Source organism: Microtus oregoni, unplaced genomic scaffold (genome assembly GCF_018167655.1).
Source record: "Microtus oregoni isolate MIOR12 unplaced genomic scaffold, Mior012 000005F_ref0000423, whole genome shotgun sequence".
Classification (NCBI taxonomy): Eukaryota; Metazoa; Chordata; class Mammalia; order Rodentia; family Cricetidae; genus Microtus; species Microtus oregoni.
In genome coordinates, this window is record NW_024543064.1 from 61,047,401 (window position 1) to 61,063,322 (window position 15,922).

At 39.9% G+C, this 15,922-nt stretch overlaps 1 protein-coding gene across 1 annotated transcript in view; it reads right to left on the bottom strand.

Annotated features, from left to right (window-relative positions):
• Adamtsl1 (ADAMTS like 1) overlaps positions 1-15,922 on the bottom strand; it is a 380,631-nt gene that overhangs the window by 266,205 nt on the left and 98,504 nt on the right. Inside the window, exon 4 of the mRNA XM_041652363.1 lies at positions 14,965-15,201. Coding sequence (XP_041508297.1) covers positions 14,965-15,201 — 237 coding nt within the window. The remainder of the gene's footprint in view (positions 1-14,964; positions 15,202-15,922) is intronic.

A 15,922-nucleotide genomic window follows, 5' to 3' on the forward strand; every position in this document is an offset into this window, starting at 1 on the left:
ATCCATGAAATTTGTGTTGTACTGTATGATTAACCCCTTTTTTTACTATGAAATAATAGTCAATTATATGGAGAGACCATGCTTTTTTCATTTTTAAATTAGTATACAAGGTATTAGACTTACTTACCAATTCAGAAGGTGATATGTATTCAGGCTGTTGTTTCTACTTATTGGCTATCTTGAATATTGCTGTGATAAACATTTGAGAAAGGGTATTGGTATGAATGTATGATTTCATTCTTTTGGGTTCGTATCTAGGAGTAGAATGGCTGGATTATATGATAATTCTATGTGTCAGCTGTTGGGGAGCTGCCAGATCGCTTTCAAGGTAGCTGTACCACCCTGCAGTCCATTCTCAGAGCCACTTCCCATGGAACCCTCTTACCAGTGATGTGCGTCTCAGTGTAAGCAGTGAACAAGGGAGGAAGGGAAAACTCCCAGTAGCTCTGGATGCTGTAGCAAGCTGCAGAGATGGATCCTTGGGAGAAAGGCAAGTCCTTCTGATTTCTGTATTCTTAGCTCACAGCCTAGGGACCGTTAGTATTCTCTGGCTACTTTTTGAATGAATGAACAGCTCCAAGATGTCACCGGGTAGTAAATAATGGGCTTTATTTACCCTTTGCCCTCAGCTCTTGGGAGGTAATCTTCAAGCTTTTGTGATGCTACGACCAATAAGAATGCCTTTGTCTGGGGTTTTGCAATGTGCCATTGTCTATTCTCACAATATGATTTGTGGGAGCGTTGGGCCTCTGATAACAAGTTGACCTCTGGAAGTGCTGAAAAACAAGGTCAACCACACTGTGCTTTGGCACCCAGCCTAAGCAAAAGTCCCAAACACCCAGAACTGCACTGTGGTACATTTCCCTGGATGTCAGTATTCCATGAATACTGTCACGTACTGTCAGAAGAAGAGTTACCCAAACTGTCCCACTGTGAGAAGGCACATCTGGGCATCTCCTGAACCCTGTTCTCTGCATCTCTTCTCCTGGCTTATCAGCACTGTTCAGTTGCAAAAAAACTACAGCCACAAGCATAGCGGTTTTCGATGTGTTCTGTTTGCATTTCTATTGAATTATTGATGTTGAACATAGACCCAGGGACCCATCCAATCAAAAGTGGTACCAGAAGTGAACATGATCTTGGAGAGATGACCAAATTCTTGGAGCCAGTGTTGTCACTGACATTGCGAAAATTCTTAAAGGTGATGATGTAGTATTTCATACATATGGTATTTAAAGTAGCCTGAAGAATCATTAATCAAGCAAAGCATCAAAGAGAGAACTAAGAAAAGCTGCCAGATCAAGGCCAAACATTCATTTAATGGAACACAGAATTTTTAGGCCCTGAGGCATCCCTGCTCCAGAGAACATACTCCTACCCTTATTAACTGATAAGTACTTCATTATTAATAACTTGTCCCCTCCAGAGGAGAGGAGGCCATGCCACAGAAATACCAGAGTCTGAATTTAGCATTGCTTTTTTTTTTCTAGTTGTATATGCCATGACATAAATCTCCTCATTTATACGCTGGAAATAAAATTGTGTCACACAGTATGAGAACAAAAGAACAAAGTGATAAACATGGCCACACTCTAAGAAGTCTGCAGTATTAAAATGATAAAATTTGAATTGTGTTCAAGTGTACTTCCCATTTTCTCTTCTATGAGGTTTAGTGTGGTTGATTTTATGTTGAAGTCTTTGATCCATTTGGATTTGAGTTTTGTGCATGGCAATAGATATGGGTCTATTTTTATTCTTCTACATGTTGATATGGAGTTATGCCAGCATCATTTGTTAAATATGCCTTTTTTTCCATTTTATATCTTTTGCTTCTTTGTCAAAAAATCACGTGTTCATAGGTGTGTTGTTTGATATCCAGGTCTTCGATTCTTCGATTCAGTTCCATTGGTCTTCCTGTCTGTTCTTATGCCAACACCAGGCTGTTTTCAGTGCTGTAGCTCTATAGTAGAGTTTCAAGTCAGGGATTGTGATGCCTCCAGAAGTTCCTTTATTGTACAGGATTGTTTTAACGATCCAGGGTATTTTGTTTTTCCATATGAAATTGAGTATCATTCTTTTGAGGTCTGTGAAGAATTTTACTGGGATTTTGATGGGCCTTGCATTGAATCAGTAGATTGCTTTTGGTAAGATTACCATTTTTACTATGTTAATTCTGCCTACCCAGGAGCATGGGAGGTCTTTCCACTTCCTAGTGTCTTCTTCAATTTTTTCTTCAAAGATTTAAAGTTCTTGTCATTATTCCACTTGTTTGGTTAGAGTTTTTATGATATTTTATGCTACTAGTGGCTATTGTGAAGGATGATGTTTCTCTGAATTCTTTCTCAGCTCAGTCCATTTATCATCTCTGTAAATGAGGGTTACTGATTTTTTTGAGTTAATCTTGTATCCTGCTACATTACTGAAGGTATTTATGAGTTATAGAAGTTCCTTGGTAGAATTTTTGGGGTCCCTTATGTAAATTATCATATCATCAGCAAATAGTGAGAGTTTGATGTGTTCTTTTCTGATTTGCATCCCCCTGATCTAATTTTGTTGTCTTATTGCTCTAGCTAGAACCTTAAGTATTATTCTGAGTAGACACAGAGAGAGTGAACAATATTGTCTTGTTTCTGATTTCAATAAGATTGCTTTGAGTTTCTCTCCATTTAGCTTGATATTGGCTGTTGGCTTGCTGTATATTGCCTTTGTTATGTTTAGGTATGCACAGTAGACCACTTCCTAAATATAACCCCAGTAGCACAGATACTGAGAGAAACAATTAATAAATGGGACCCCCTTTGAAACTGAAAAGTTTCTGTAAAGCAAAGGACATAGTCAACAAGACAAAACAGCAGCTTACAGATTGGGAAAAGATCTTCACCAAGCCCACATTGAACAGAAGGCTGATCTCCAAAATATACAAAGAACTCAAGAAATTGGTCATCAAAAGAACAAATAATCCAATAAAAATGGGGTACACACCTAAACAGAGAACTCTCAACAGATGAATCTAAAATGGCTGAAAGACACTTAGGGAAATGTTCAACATCCTTAGTCATCAGAGAAATGCAAATCAAAACAACTCTGAGTTTCCTTCTTACACCTGTAAAAATGGCCAAGATCAAAAACACTGATGACACTTATGCTGGAGAGGATGTGGGGAAAAGGGAACACTCCTGCATTGCTGGTGCAAGTGCAAACTGGTGCAGCTGCTTTGGAAATCATTATGGCGATTTCTCAGAAAATTAGGAAGCAACCTTCCTCAAGACCCAGTAAGACTACTTTTGGGTATATATCCAAAGGATGCTCAATCGTGCCACACGGACATGTGTTCAACTATGTTCATAGCAACATTGCTTGTCATAGCCAGAACCTGGAAACAACCTAAATGCCTCTCAATCAAAGAATGGATAAAGAAAATGTTATGCATTTACACGATGGAGTACTACACAGTGGAAAAAATAATGACATCTTAAAATTTGTGGGCAAATGGATGGATCTAGAAAACATCATATTGAGTGAGGTAACCCAGACCTAGAAAGACAAATATCACATGTACTCACTCATAAGTGGCTTTCAGACATAAAGCAAAAAAAAAAAAAAAAAAAAAAGCAGCCTACAATTCACAATCCCAGAGAACATTGACAACAATGAGGACCCTAAGAGAGACATACATAGATATAATCTACATGGAAAGTGAAAAAAAGACAAGATCTCCTGGGTAAATTGGGAGCATGGGGATCATGGGAGAGAGTAGGAGGGGAGAGGAGAGGAAGGGGGGGGAGAAGAAAAAATATATAGCTTATTAAAAGCTATTAAAATTATTTTGAATTGTATATTCTATAATTTAGATTCACTCTTTCTTATATATTTCACTGGCTTTGGGCAAATAAAATCAATAAAAACTCAAATTTTTCTTAGCTTATGTTTAAACTGAAAGAATAAACTAAATAGATATGCTTTTCATAGTTTTTTCATGTTGGAATGGCTGTGGTACATAGCCACAATCACACTACATGGGTGCCTAAGGTAGGAGGACCCAGAGATCAAGGCCAGCCTGGCTTACCTAGAGGCATGGAGGATTCCAAGATAGCCTATGTATGTAGTAAAACCCCATTTAAAAAAGCTGGGCTTGATGGTGTAAGATTGTAGCTCTAGTTACTTGGGATATAGAAGCAAGAGGATTCCGAGTGCAGAGAATGTCTGTGCTACAGAGTGAGTTCAAGGCCAGCCTGGACAATTTAATGAGTCCTTTTTTCAAATAAAAAGTTAAAAAGGCCGCAGATAAGGCACAGTGGTTGGGCACTTGTGCAGCATGTAACATTCTAGGTTCCTAATTCTGAAAAAGAAGCCGTTTTTCTACAAAGCTTTAGGTACTCTCCATGTCACAAATTGAGTAATAAAATGTAAAAAATCTTTCTGAAGAGACCAAGAAATCCTTTTCCTAAATAGCAATGCCACTTGAATAAACAAGGAATACTACGAGATGGCTGAGTCTCTGGAATGCTCTCTATATGCTTTAATTTTCAGAAACAGACAATACCTAAAGGAACTTGCAAACACCATATACTGTTTTGACTCTATTGTCTCCTAAGGGTAACAAACACTGATACTCACTTGTTACCTCACTGATGCATAGTCAACAGAAAATTCTAATCTAACACACTTTTTAGTCATGACAAGGCAAATTCGCTGAGTATCAGGTAGCAGACATTGCACTGAACATAATTGTGTTATCATATTCTGTCACTGACACATGTAAGTGTCAGCCCCTTCTATGGTCAACAGAATGGCAGCATCATGCTTCGTGAAAGACAGAAAACTTGGCATTGTCTTCAATGCTTTCTTGTTCCCTCTCACACTGCATGTAGCCAATTACTGGGTCTCTTGACTTGGTTTTAGAAACCTCTTTTCTTTTTATCCCACAACCCATCTTTGCCTCATTGCACACGGGAGATTCTGGCTAAAGTGCCCACATTACCCTATCTTTCCATTCTAATTATTTTAATGCTACGGTGTCACCTTCAATAAATACAACAACATCCCAAATTTCTTATATATGTCTTTCTGACCAAGGTCCCAACATCCTGTTTCATCTTCTGTCTCCTTACCTTCAATTCTAGACACTAGTTTGGCTTTTTGGTCACCTCTTCCTTTGAGCACGACCCAGGTAACAGGTGAAGAGCGCTCTCTGTGTGCTATTCTACCCAGAGCCTTGGCAGAGTGTGGCCTCATGACACTCGGAGTTCAGAGTTCTAGATTCCAAAGATATGACAGAATAAATTCCTCTGGTTTTGAGTCATGCAGTCAAGAAAGACACCATGAGAAGAAATTTGGTCTTTCTATGAGACCAGAACACATGACCCACACATAGAGATAGCACATGTGGGAAAAAGATCTAAGACACCGCACTTTCTTCCAGACTAACACTTAGATATACCCTGTTAATAAAAAATATGATGCTTATGAACAGAAAAGAAATTGGGATGTTCTTCGACTAAAGACTAAAATAAAAGAGATAACTAAATAGTTCAAGAAGATGAGAAATAAAGTTAATCCCATATCTTAGAAAGAGGACCTCATTTTACAGCGAGGTAAATAGGAAGCAGTTAAGCCCCTTTCCTTGCAGAGTATAAATTCCAGGACAGCGCGACCGCTCTTTACTTTTCTGTCTACTTAAATACTTCCAGTACCTACCACATCATTAAATACCAAGTAGAAATTTGATAAGTGAATACATAGAAGTCAAATTATAGCGTTTTCTCACAAGTCTACAAAAGCACCATCCTTGGGAAAAGATTTAGTTCGGCTTCGCCTTCTTATTCACTAACGCTCACGGCAGCGCTTCGTGAGAACCAAAACACCCAGCTTCAGTAGCTACGTTCAACCAGTTTCTAGCAGTTTTCTTTATCTTCAACGTATCAGGCAAAGGGGCAAAAAACAGACTCTGCAATACGATGCTTCCATGTGGAATTCAGTTATAAAACACGGGGAGAAATGGCCAACTCATCATTTCTGACATCACCATCTTTGGACTAACTGGAGGACATTTGATACTAGTGACTCGGGGTCACAGACAGAGGATGGAGAAATAATCACTCCCTTTAATTCATTTCAAACTGCTCGCCCCAGGAATTATTAAATATGAAAAGAACTTCTTTGGTGCAAGTGTGGTTCATTTGAACGCCGCCAAAGGGCAGCAGACATAAAGACTTCCCTCATTTCATTTACCGCTTACTTCTCTACCGTACCGCTCATTTAAAAACATTATCCAATTTGGACCTTGAGATTTCTGTCCTGTGCTCCAATATGGGTCTCTGTCTCTGTCTCCTTTCATCACCTGATGAAGTTAATATTCAGGAGGATGCCTATATGTTTTTCTTTGGGTTCTCCTTATTTAGCTTCTCTAGGATCACTAATTATAGGCTCAATGTCCTTTGTTTATGGCTAGAAACCAAATATGAGTGAGTACATCCTATGTTCCTCTTTTTGGGTCTGGCTTACCTCACTCAGGATAGTGTTTTCTATTTCCATCCATTTGCATGCAAAATTCACAAAGTCCTTGTTTTTTACTGCTGAGTAGTACTCTAATATGTATATATTCCATACTTTCTTCATCGGGAACTCACCAAGGCCAGCTGTCCTGGGTCTGAAAAAGCATGGGATAAAACCGGACTTGCTGAACATAGCGGACAATGAGGACTACTGAGAACTCAAGATCAATGGCAATGGGTTTTTGATCCTACTGCACGTACTGGCTTTGTGGGAGCCTAGGCAGTTTGGATGATCACCTTACTAGACCTGGATGGAGATGGGGGTTCCTTGGACTTCCCACAGGGCAGGGAACCCTGATTGCTCTTTGGGCTGATGAGGGAGGGGGACTTGATTGGAGGAGGGAGAGGGAAATGGGAAGCAGTGGTGGGGAAGAGACAGAAATCTTTAATAAATAAATAAATTAAAAAAAAATAAAAACTTTATCCAAGGCATGACTTAAAAATAATTCGCCTTTACGTTTTCAGAATGCTTTGTTGTCTGAAATAGCATCAGGTACTACTTAAAAAAAAAAAGAGGATTCTATATAAAAGGTTTGTTTGCAGTCATACTTGTTCTTTTGATATGCTTATAGTATGTATCAGCTGATGAATCCCATTACTTATAAAACTAAAACCAACTTTTCTCCATTTTCTTTGAAAATAATCTGAAAATTATTTTCAATGGAAGCACACATTCTATCCGTGAGTGTATGCCGTTCTTCACAACACAGTCTGGCTTTATAACATAGACGTGTGTGCGCTTGGATCGTGAAAATAGAGGCCTTGCAGTCGTCCTATCCGAGCTGGTCCTGTCTGTGATGGCTCATTGGCTTTGCACAGGGCACGATTCACTGCCCTGGCGCTGAAATGGATAGAGGGATAATGTGCAACTGTTAGCTAAAGATGACTAGAAAAGGAAATCGACAGGTTTGTCCACTCCGGGAGCCAGTGTCCCTTGCGACATGCATGGACATATGAAACCATGCAGTCCACACGATCACATGGAGGGAAAAGACACAGACAAGAAAGAGCTTGGGGACTGTGGGTGCTAACAGCTGCTGTTTACTAAGCCCAGTATAAGCGCTTTGCATACACTTGGTCGCTTAAGCAATCTTATCAATCAGGTCAGTCACAATTATTCTCATTCTACAGAGAGGAAACTGAGGCTAATATTTTTCTTTTACTGAAAATAGAATTTTTTCATACAGTATATTCTGATTAACCTTTTCCCTCCTTCTGCTCCTCCCAGTTCCTCTTCACCTTCCCTTCCATTCATACCTCCTCCTGCTTCCTATCTGTATTTAGAAAACAAACAGGCTAGATCTTCCTCTGCAAACTTCATTCTCTCTACTCAGTGGTTTATTCCAGCCCTAACTCCAGCAGACAGGCACTCCCTGGGAGCCCACAGCCCAGTTTGGATAGAGAAGCAGGTGGGCTAACTTCAGTTCTTCATCTCTCCTTCCTCTCCTCCAAACCAAATACCCCAGTCTCATCCCCAGCAGCAGCTCACAGCAGCCCACAGCAGCCCACATGCTACAGCCTCCCTCCCTCATCCCAGCTCCCATCTCTAGTGCATCACAGCTGTCTTCCCCTTCAGACTTTCTTCCCTCAACTCATTGCTTTATCCCAGTCCTCAATACCAGCAGGCACAGCCTGGGGACTCACAGCACATTCTGGCCAGGGAAGCAAATAGTCTAAATACAGATCTTCACTTCTTCCTCTCTTCTCCAAATCCCACCCCCAGTATCACCCCATCTCTGCACCAGACTTCCTGTTGTAGCCTTCTCCTCCTCTCTGCCCCATTTCCAATGGATCACACAGATCTTTCCTTCCACCGTCCTTCCCACTTGTCCAGATACAGCCTCTCCTCACTCTCTAGGCCCATCCCTGGAGGACTTAGCAGACCCTCCTTTCTCACCTCCAGTAGACCTCTTCAGGTCCCCTAGCCCACTCCCATTACTAAGTGTCAACTCCCAATACCTAGAAACACATGGAATCCCAGTACCACTCATGTCAGAATTTCCGACCAGGCAACACACAGCCACCACACTCTCCAGAGAGAGAGAGAGAGAGAGAGAGAGAGAGAGAGAGAGAGAGAGAGAAACAGAAAGTAAGGACAAAACACCAACCCAGCAAAGAAAAGACCAGAAACCAGCACATAGAATTATAATCTCCCCAAACCAGATGCCTAGCTATCCGCATAAAAACACAATCAACAACAGCCAGGACAATATGTCTACATTAGAGATCAGCAACCCTAGCACACCAGGTTCTGAATACTCAACACAGCTGAAGCCCAAAGGAAAGACCTTACACAGCCTTTATGAATATGATAGAGGTCCTTAAAAGAGAAATGAATTAAAACCATTAAAGAAATTTAAGAAAACACAGTGGAAGGAAGTGAATAAAAAAATTCATGATCTGAAAGTGGAAATAAAATGAATATAGAAAAATCTAGGCTGAGGGATGTCAGGAACTGAACAATTGAAGAACTGAAGCAGGACTCTCAGAGGAAAGCCTTATCAACAGAATATAGGAGATGGAAGAGACAATCTTAGGCATTGAAGACCTGATTAAGGAAATGGATACCTTGGTCAATGAAAATGATAAATCTAAAAAATCTGCTGGCATAAAAAATACCTGGAAATCTGGGACATCAAGAAGAGACCAAATCAAAGAAAAAATGGATTAAGGGAAAGAGACTAAAACCAGGTCAAAGGCACAGAAAATATTTGCAACAAAATCATAGAAGAAAAATTCCCCAACTTAAAGAAGGAGATGTCTATCAAGGTACAAGAAGTTTACAGAATGCCAAATATATTAGACAAGGAAAAAATTCCCCTTAGCCTCTAATAATCAAAACACTAAATGTACATAGCCAAGAAAGACTATAAGGAGCTGCAAGGAAAAAAAAGATCAAGTAACATATAAAGGCAGACCTGTTAGAATCACAGCTAGTTTTTCAGTGGAGACTCTAAAAGCCCAAAAGAACCTGGGCAGATGTGCTGCAGATTCTAAGAGACCACAGTGCCAGCTCAGACTACTATATCCAGCAAAGCTTCCAAAAACCATAGATGGGAGAAATAAGGCATTCCATGATAAAGTCAAATTTAAACAACTTCTTTTTACCAAATCCAGCCCCACAGAAGACACTATAAAGAAAACTCAAACAAAAAAGGTTAACCATACCAAAGAAAAAAGAATAAATAATCTCAGACCAGCCAATAAAAAGGGAAACACATACACACCACCACCACCACAACAACAACAATAGCAACAATGTACAGGGCTTTCAAGGGTCTGCACCAGATGGGGGTCCTAGAGCAGAAAGAACCTGACACATGCCCCCATTCATAATCAAGAAGTTATATCTCCAATTGATGAGCACTTATAAAACATTTATAAATGAAAAATTAGGTTTCTCCAAGGGACTCTTCCTAGTCAGTAGGGGTGAAGGCTCTAAGTAGGCACCAGTTCTTTTTCTCTATGTTCAATGAGTTGTGCATATGTTATTTTCAGTCACAGAGTCTTGTTGTGGACCGAGGCTTTTAATTTTGTTGCAGGTGATATACCCACAAATAGTGGAATCTAGCCAGTAGATCACTCCGTGCTGAGTTCAGAGTTTCTAGCTTTAAGCATTCAAACTTGTATTCCCATTCTAGCTTTGCCTGCAATCTACATCAAATGCAACTAAACATCCTAGTGTTTTTCAACCCAAGACAGAGGGGAGACTCCACCCTCACAGTGAGCCCCAGGGGTGATTGTCACATTTGGTAGGGAGCAGTGAATGGGGGGGTAGTTTGGAAAGGTATAGTCACTAACTCTATTGTTTTCATAATATCGATGACAGAATTAAAGCTGGACAAAAATCTTAGCCCATGGGATGTGCTGAAGAAATAGCGCTGAGAACATATTTTCAGAATGTTGATAAACACTGCCACTCCCTGACCTTTTAGCCTGTTGTTAACTGTGAAACCCTCGGAGAATCACAAAACTCAAGTCAGCCCTGTGTCTTGAGGGTGGAATAAATTATTCTCAAGGAAGTGTTTTCCAAAACCACTCTCTGAAGCCCTACTGGTGACAGCTTCTGTGTTCTGGGAGAAAAGAGAAAGTACGGAGCAGGAATTGTCACAAAATGGAAACAAGATTCAACTTAAAGAGTTGTCTTTTGTGTAGAATTAGGTTCTTGATCCCACCTAACTCCTAACATTTCAGCTGTGAGGGGATGGCATTGGGAGTAGATGGTAGACGTTCTTGTTCTGGTTCTGGGGATGAAACCCAGGACCCTGGGATGCTAGGTTAAGCATCATACCACCATGTTATCCTCCTCCCATCTTTCTCTCCTTCTTCTTTCCCCTCCCCCATCCTTTTCTTCTTTTCCTGGAAGCCAGTGCTCTAGTACCATCTAGCTGAAAGTCTTCATGGCCTTCCACATCTTCACAGCTGTCTACAACTTCACAGAAATGGTCTCATTTGGTACTCTGGCTGGTGAGGCAGTCTTATTTTACACAGATTAAGATAAAGTTTCAGGAAACTACATACCAAGACCAGCATCACACAGTTGGTTAAAGAAGGGCCGGTTGGGGAAAAAAAGACCTCCTGTCTTTTTTTCTTTAAAGGCTACCTACCTGCTGTCCAATCTTTAAGTGGTTCATATGAAATTGGCTTTGCCATAGAATCATAGTTTTAAAGACTTAGAACTCACAAATTTGAATGTCTTGAGGATCGAGCTTCAGAGGTGTGTCTCATAATTGCTTTCCAGGTGATTCTGGTATGCAGCCAAATTTGGGACTATTACTAAATCATGCTTGTCTCGGTATAACTCGAAGCGCAGGAGGGGTAGGTTCCCGGGAGCCAGGCAGAGCCAGGAAACCCTGGGCAAGTCATATAATCCCATAAGCCTATTTCTGCATCTGTGAGAAGAAGGCAATGCTTATGACATGAGAATCACAAATATTTGGAAAACTGTATGTTCAGGGAGAAAGTGAAATCTTGTGATCATTACCGCTGCAGTCAGAAGAGTCAACACATCACCTCCTGCATTGCTTTGCTAGGATCAAGAGCAAAGAGGTGTGTGGCATAAATCACAATGATTCCAAGATTTTCCTCATGCAAATTTACAGCTTATAGAGCCAGACCACTTATTAGCAACAATCTCTAGGTCTCCCAACGAGGAGATTTGTCTTCTTGTTAGTAAAACCCTGGGATTTGCATTTCTGTTGTAGAGATGAAGGACACAAAGTTTTGAGGTAATGGCTTTTAGAATGGGATTAGATGGTCAGAATTAGTGCTTGTGAATGAGAAGTCACTGTAGCTGTAAATTATTTTCCAACATGGTGATTATGTCAAGGTTAAAAAAATTATTCTTTATAGTTTGTGATTCATATTGCGGGTCTCATAAATATTGAAAGCTGCCTTTGAGAAATTCTAAGACAAAAGGCCGACAAAGAGCTAAAAATCTTCAACAAATGGGGCAGAAAACAGTAAGGGGAAGTGAGGCTGGAAATGTATTTTTCAAAGAACTAGGAGAATAAGTTTATATAATTGCATATTTAAGTTACTGATCCCCAAGTTTGTTTTAAGCTGGGGCATTTTCTACTAAAAATGTAACTATGAATCACTGATATAAACCTAACTAGATGATTACACTGTAACTAGGATAGAATTTGTGTATTTTGTCTCTGGAGAAAGAGTGCTTCAGCTCTTCTTTAGTTAATTAGTCTCTCTTGTCCTCCTGAGAGTATACACAATGCACTTAAGGCCTCTATTTCCCCATCACCTCAGTGACCTCTGCTCATCTCCATTCCCCCATCAATCACCTCCATCTCCCTGTCCTTATGACTTATGTTCATTTTGGAAAATTTAGATTGGCTTGACAGAAATGCTCCTGGGATACTGTAAGAGGAAGGACCTGAGCTTACACCCTTTATGAATCCACATCAAGTTGCAGTTTTTTGATGTGCTTGGTGTGACTGATTTGATTTATGGCTTTCAACTCCCTTCGGGTGAAAGTGATCTCATTCCAAATTTACTTTTCTTTCTATTTCTGCTGTCATTACCCAGGGAAAGGCTGATGCTTCGGTCCTCATATCTGGTAGAAGACCCTGCATCAGAACTGGTCTCAGTGACTCCAGGGCTGTCTGCTTCAGGCCCCTTATGCCTGAGACAGTAAGGATCTTTCTAAAGAAGAGCTCTGAGTGTTTCTCTCCATTGCTAAGTCTTTCTTGCCCATTTACTGACTATTTTGGTCCTATCTGTTATACAATCCTCAATGATCATTTATAAAACTACTTTCAGTCTGTAATCCAACTTCTGTCCAGCCAAATTACGCTACTTTTTAGTGTTCAAATGAAATTTAAGATTTCCTACCTCACTATAGCATAGCTCCTTACATGAGAAATATGTCAGTGATATACAGTTGTGATTTCTATGCATGGGGCACATTTATTTTAAACAATTTACATTTACTCCCAAATCAAACAAATCACAATTGTGTGACTCTAACTTAAAGAGGCAAGCTTATACTTATATTTGCTTTTAATTCATAATACAACATTATCTCTCCATATTTACTCTTGTAGAAGTTTTTTTTTTTCCTGCTGAGATAGGATTTTCTTTTAGTTACCAAGGAACAGGAGGCCAGCTGGCAGGAAGAAACGGAGACAGGACGCCAGGTTGAGCTCTCGTGCCACGGGAACAGTTGAGACCTAATTTGCTGACCTGTCAGGCTGATTTTGCTTCATTTGCAAACTTAGCGTTGTGGAAACAACACTGACATGGATATTAGAAGACCTGGAATCCGGTCCCATTTCTGACATGATGTAATTGCCACACGATCATGCACGTTTCTAGCCTTGGATTTTGTTTACGAGGCATCCAGCTGTGAGCACAGGCAAGGGATCTCAGCTCCCATTCCTCACACCGCAGCCCTTTCTGTGTATTTATTTGCTTTATGATTCTTGACTGTCCATGAAAGGTCTACAGATTTCATAATTCCATTTCCATAAGTCAAGAAGCCTAGATGGCAGTGTTTTAAAAGATTTATTTTTATTGTGTGTCTATGTGTGTATCTGTGTGAGTGTGTGTGCAGGTATCTATGGGGGCCAGAAGAAGGTGTTGGATCTCTTGGAGGTGGTTGTGAACCTCCTAACATAATATTGAGAAGGGAAGTTGGGTCCTCTGAAAGAGCAAGAAGCACTCTTAACTACTGAGTCATCTTTCCAGCCCTACTATTCATAAATAATCACAAATAGTTTTGCAAATAGCTGTAAAATACCACCACAATGTTCTACATATGTTGCTTTTAAAGGTATGTGGATACTCTCTACGACCCTTGCAATCTTGAGAAGAATAAAATTCTACATTCACATTTCCACTTTATATATTTCATATATAAAAAAACTTCTGATACATGTATCTCTTCTCTCTTCTCCTATCTGAAAAACCTTGAACATGCCCCTTCCTGTATATAAACTATATGAGGGTTGACTGTGTCTGCTTCTTTCTCTCATGTACAAACCTTATCTCACATCTCATGTTTCATAGAAATTTACATTGAATTTTTTCATAAATCAACATTTAGATGTGTTTTAAATAAATATAAATTTAAAAGAAATCACTGAAACATGTTTCATATTTTTCATATAAGTTATTAGGCCATAGATTCAGACTCAATCAATGTCCTCCCACTAGAGGCAAATGTTCTTAAAATGTCTGTACTGTTGCACATAAAAGGCTATGGTGAGTAATAGCATTCAGATAACCTGCTCACTCTATAATATAGACTGCTCATAACAGTCCAAAAATGAGCTTTAAAACGAATAAGACAAGTTCATGGCAAATGGACTAATACTTCATCCTCTTACCAAGTCTTCCAGCACACACTGATGAATTGGTACCAGAAATCAATCCCTTTTATATCCTTGGGTTTTTAAGGGTTATACCACTTGTTAAAATTTGTGTGAATTTTCAATATAGCTGTAGGCAGTAAGGAGGTATGTTCTCCTACCTGAGTTACTCTGAAAACACACAATCTCCTCTCTCTCTCTCTCCCCTCTCTCTCTCTCTCTCTCTCTCTCTCTCTCTCTCTCTGTGTGTGTGTGTGTGTTCATGTCCTCTTTTCTCCTTACCTTCCTCCCTCTATTCTTCTAAAAATTTCAAGGACATTTGAGCCACAGGTATTTTCAAACTTCATCATCATGGACAATATTATTCTCCCACATTCAAGTATCATTCAAGTCAAGAAATAAAGAAACCAAACAAAACCAAATCTGCAGTCCTCATGTCCTTAACAGATTACAATACCTGCACCATTCCCTGAAATTACAACCTTCAAATCTGTTATCCCTTACAAACTCTAGAGATAACTGAGTAATCCCGAGAAGCTTATTTACACGCAGGCGCAGCCCTTCTGGACAGCTTCAGCACTTACTTGGCATAAGCCGCTGATGCACATGTCCAGTGACTCCGTATAGCATCGTGTACCATCTAAGACCTTCGGCGCGAGTTCAACAATCAGACTAGTTCCTTTGGCTTGACACTTGAGTGAGCACGGGTTGTCAGGGTCATTGGACACAGGAAGCCATTCATAAAACTGGCCATGGTACTTGACATCGTTATGAGCAGAACACTGCTGAGCGCGAAAATCACCCACTTCTGGTGGACAGTCCTGGAGAAAGGGGGGGGAAAGAGCACAAGTACATTATAAGAATAATTCCAAATAGAAAATTGGCACAGCTGCGCGGTCTGTGGAGGTCACAGAAAACAAAGTGAATGTCCCGATCATCATAAATGGACCTCATTATGCCTTTTTAGAGGCTATACGATTATTTGGGCCCTTAAAAAATAAAGATCTGAGAAAGAAAAAAAAACCTTAATAGGTTTCTTATTGATGTCGAATTAGAACGTAACTAAATCTTTAGAAAGTAAAAGAAATCTTTGCATTGACATGAGCACAAAGTGCCATCTTGAAATATTTTCTGAAAGACATCACTTGCCCATGATCTCTTCAACATTGTGACATTTCGATTCCTTCTAATTTTGGATAGCTGGAAGAATTTTGCCTTTCTCCATCCTGAAAATGAGATGTATGACAACATTTTCTTTTTTTTTTTTTTTTGTCATACTTTGGATTGATGTGCTAGCGTCATGTATCCTAGGTAAGAGGAAAGAGTTCTGTCGAGCTATATCCCTAGATCCTTACATTAAAAAAATTAGGAGAGCCGGGCAGTGGTGGCGCACGCCTTTAATCCCAGCACTCGGGAGGCAGAGGCAGGCGGATCTCTGTGAGTTTGAGACCAGCCTGGTCTACAGAGCTAGTTCCAGGACAGACTCCAAAGCCGCAGAGAAACCCTATCTCGAAAAACCAAAAAAAAAAAAAAAAAAAAAAA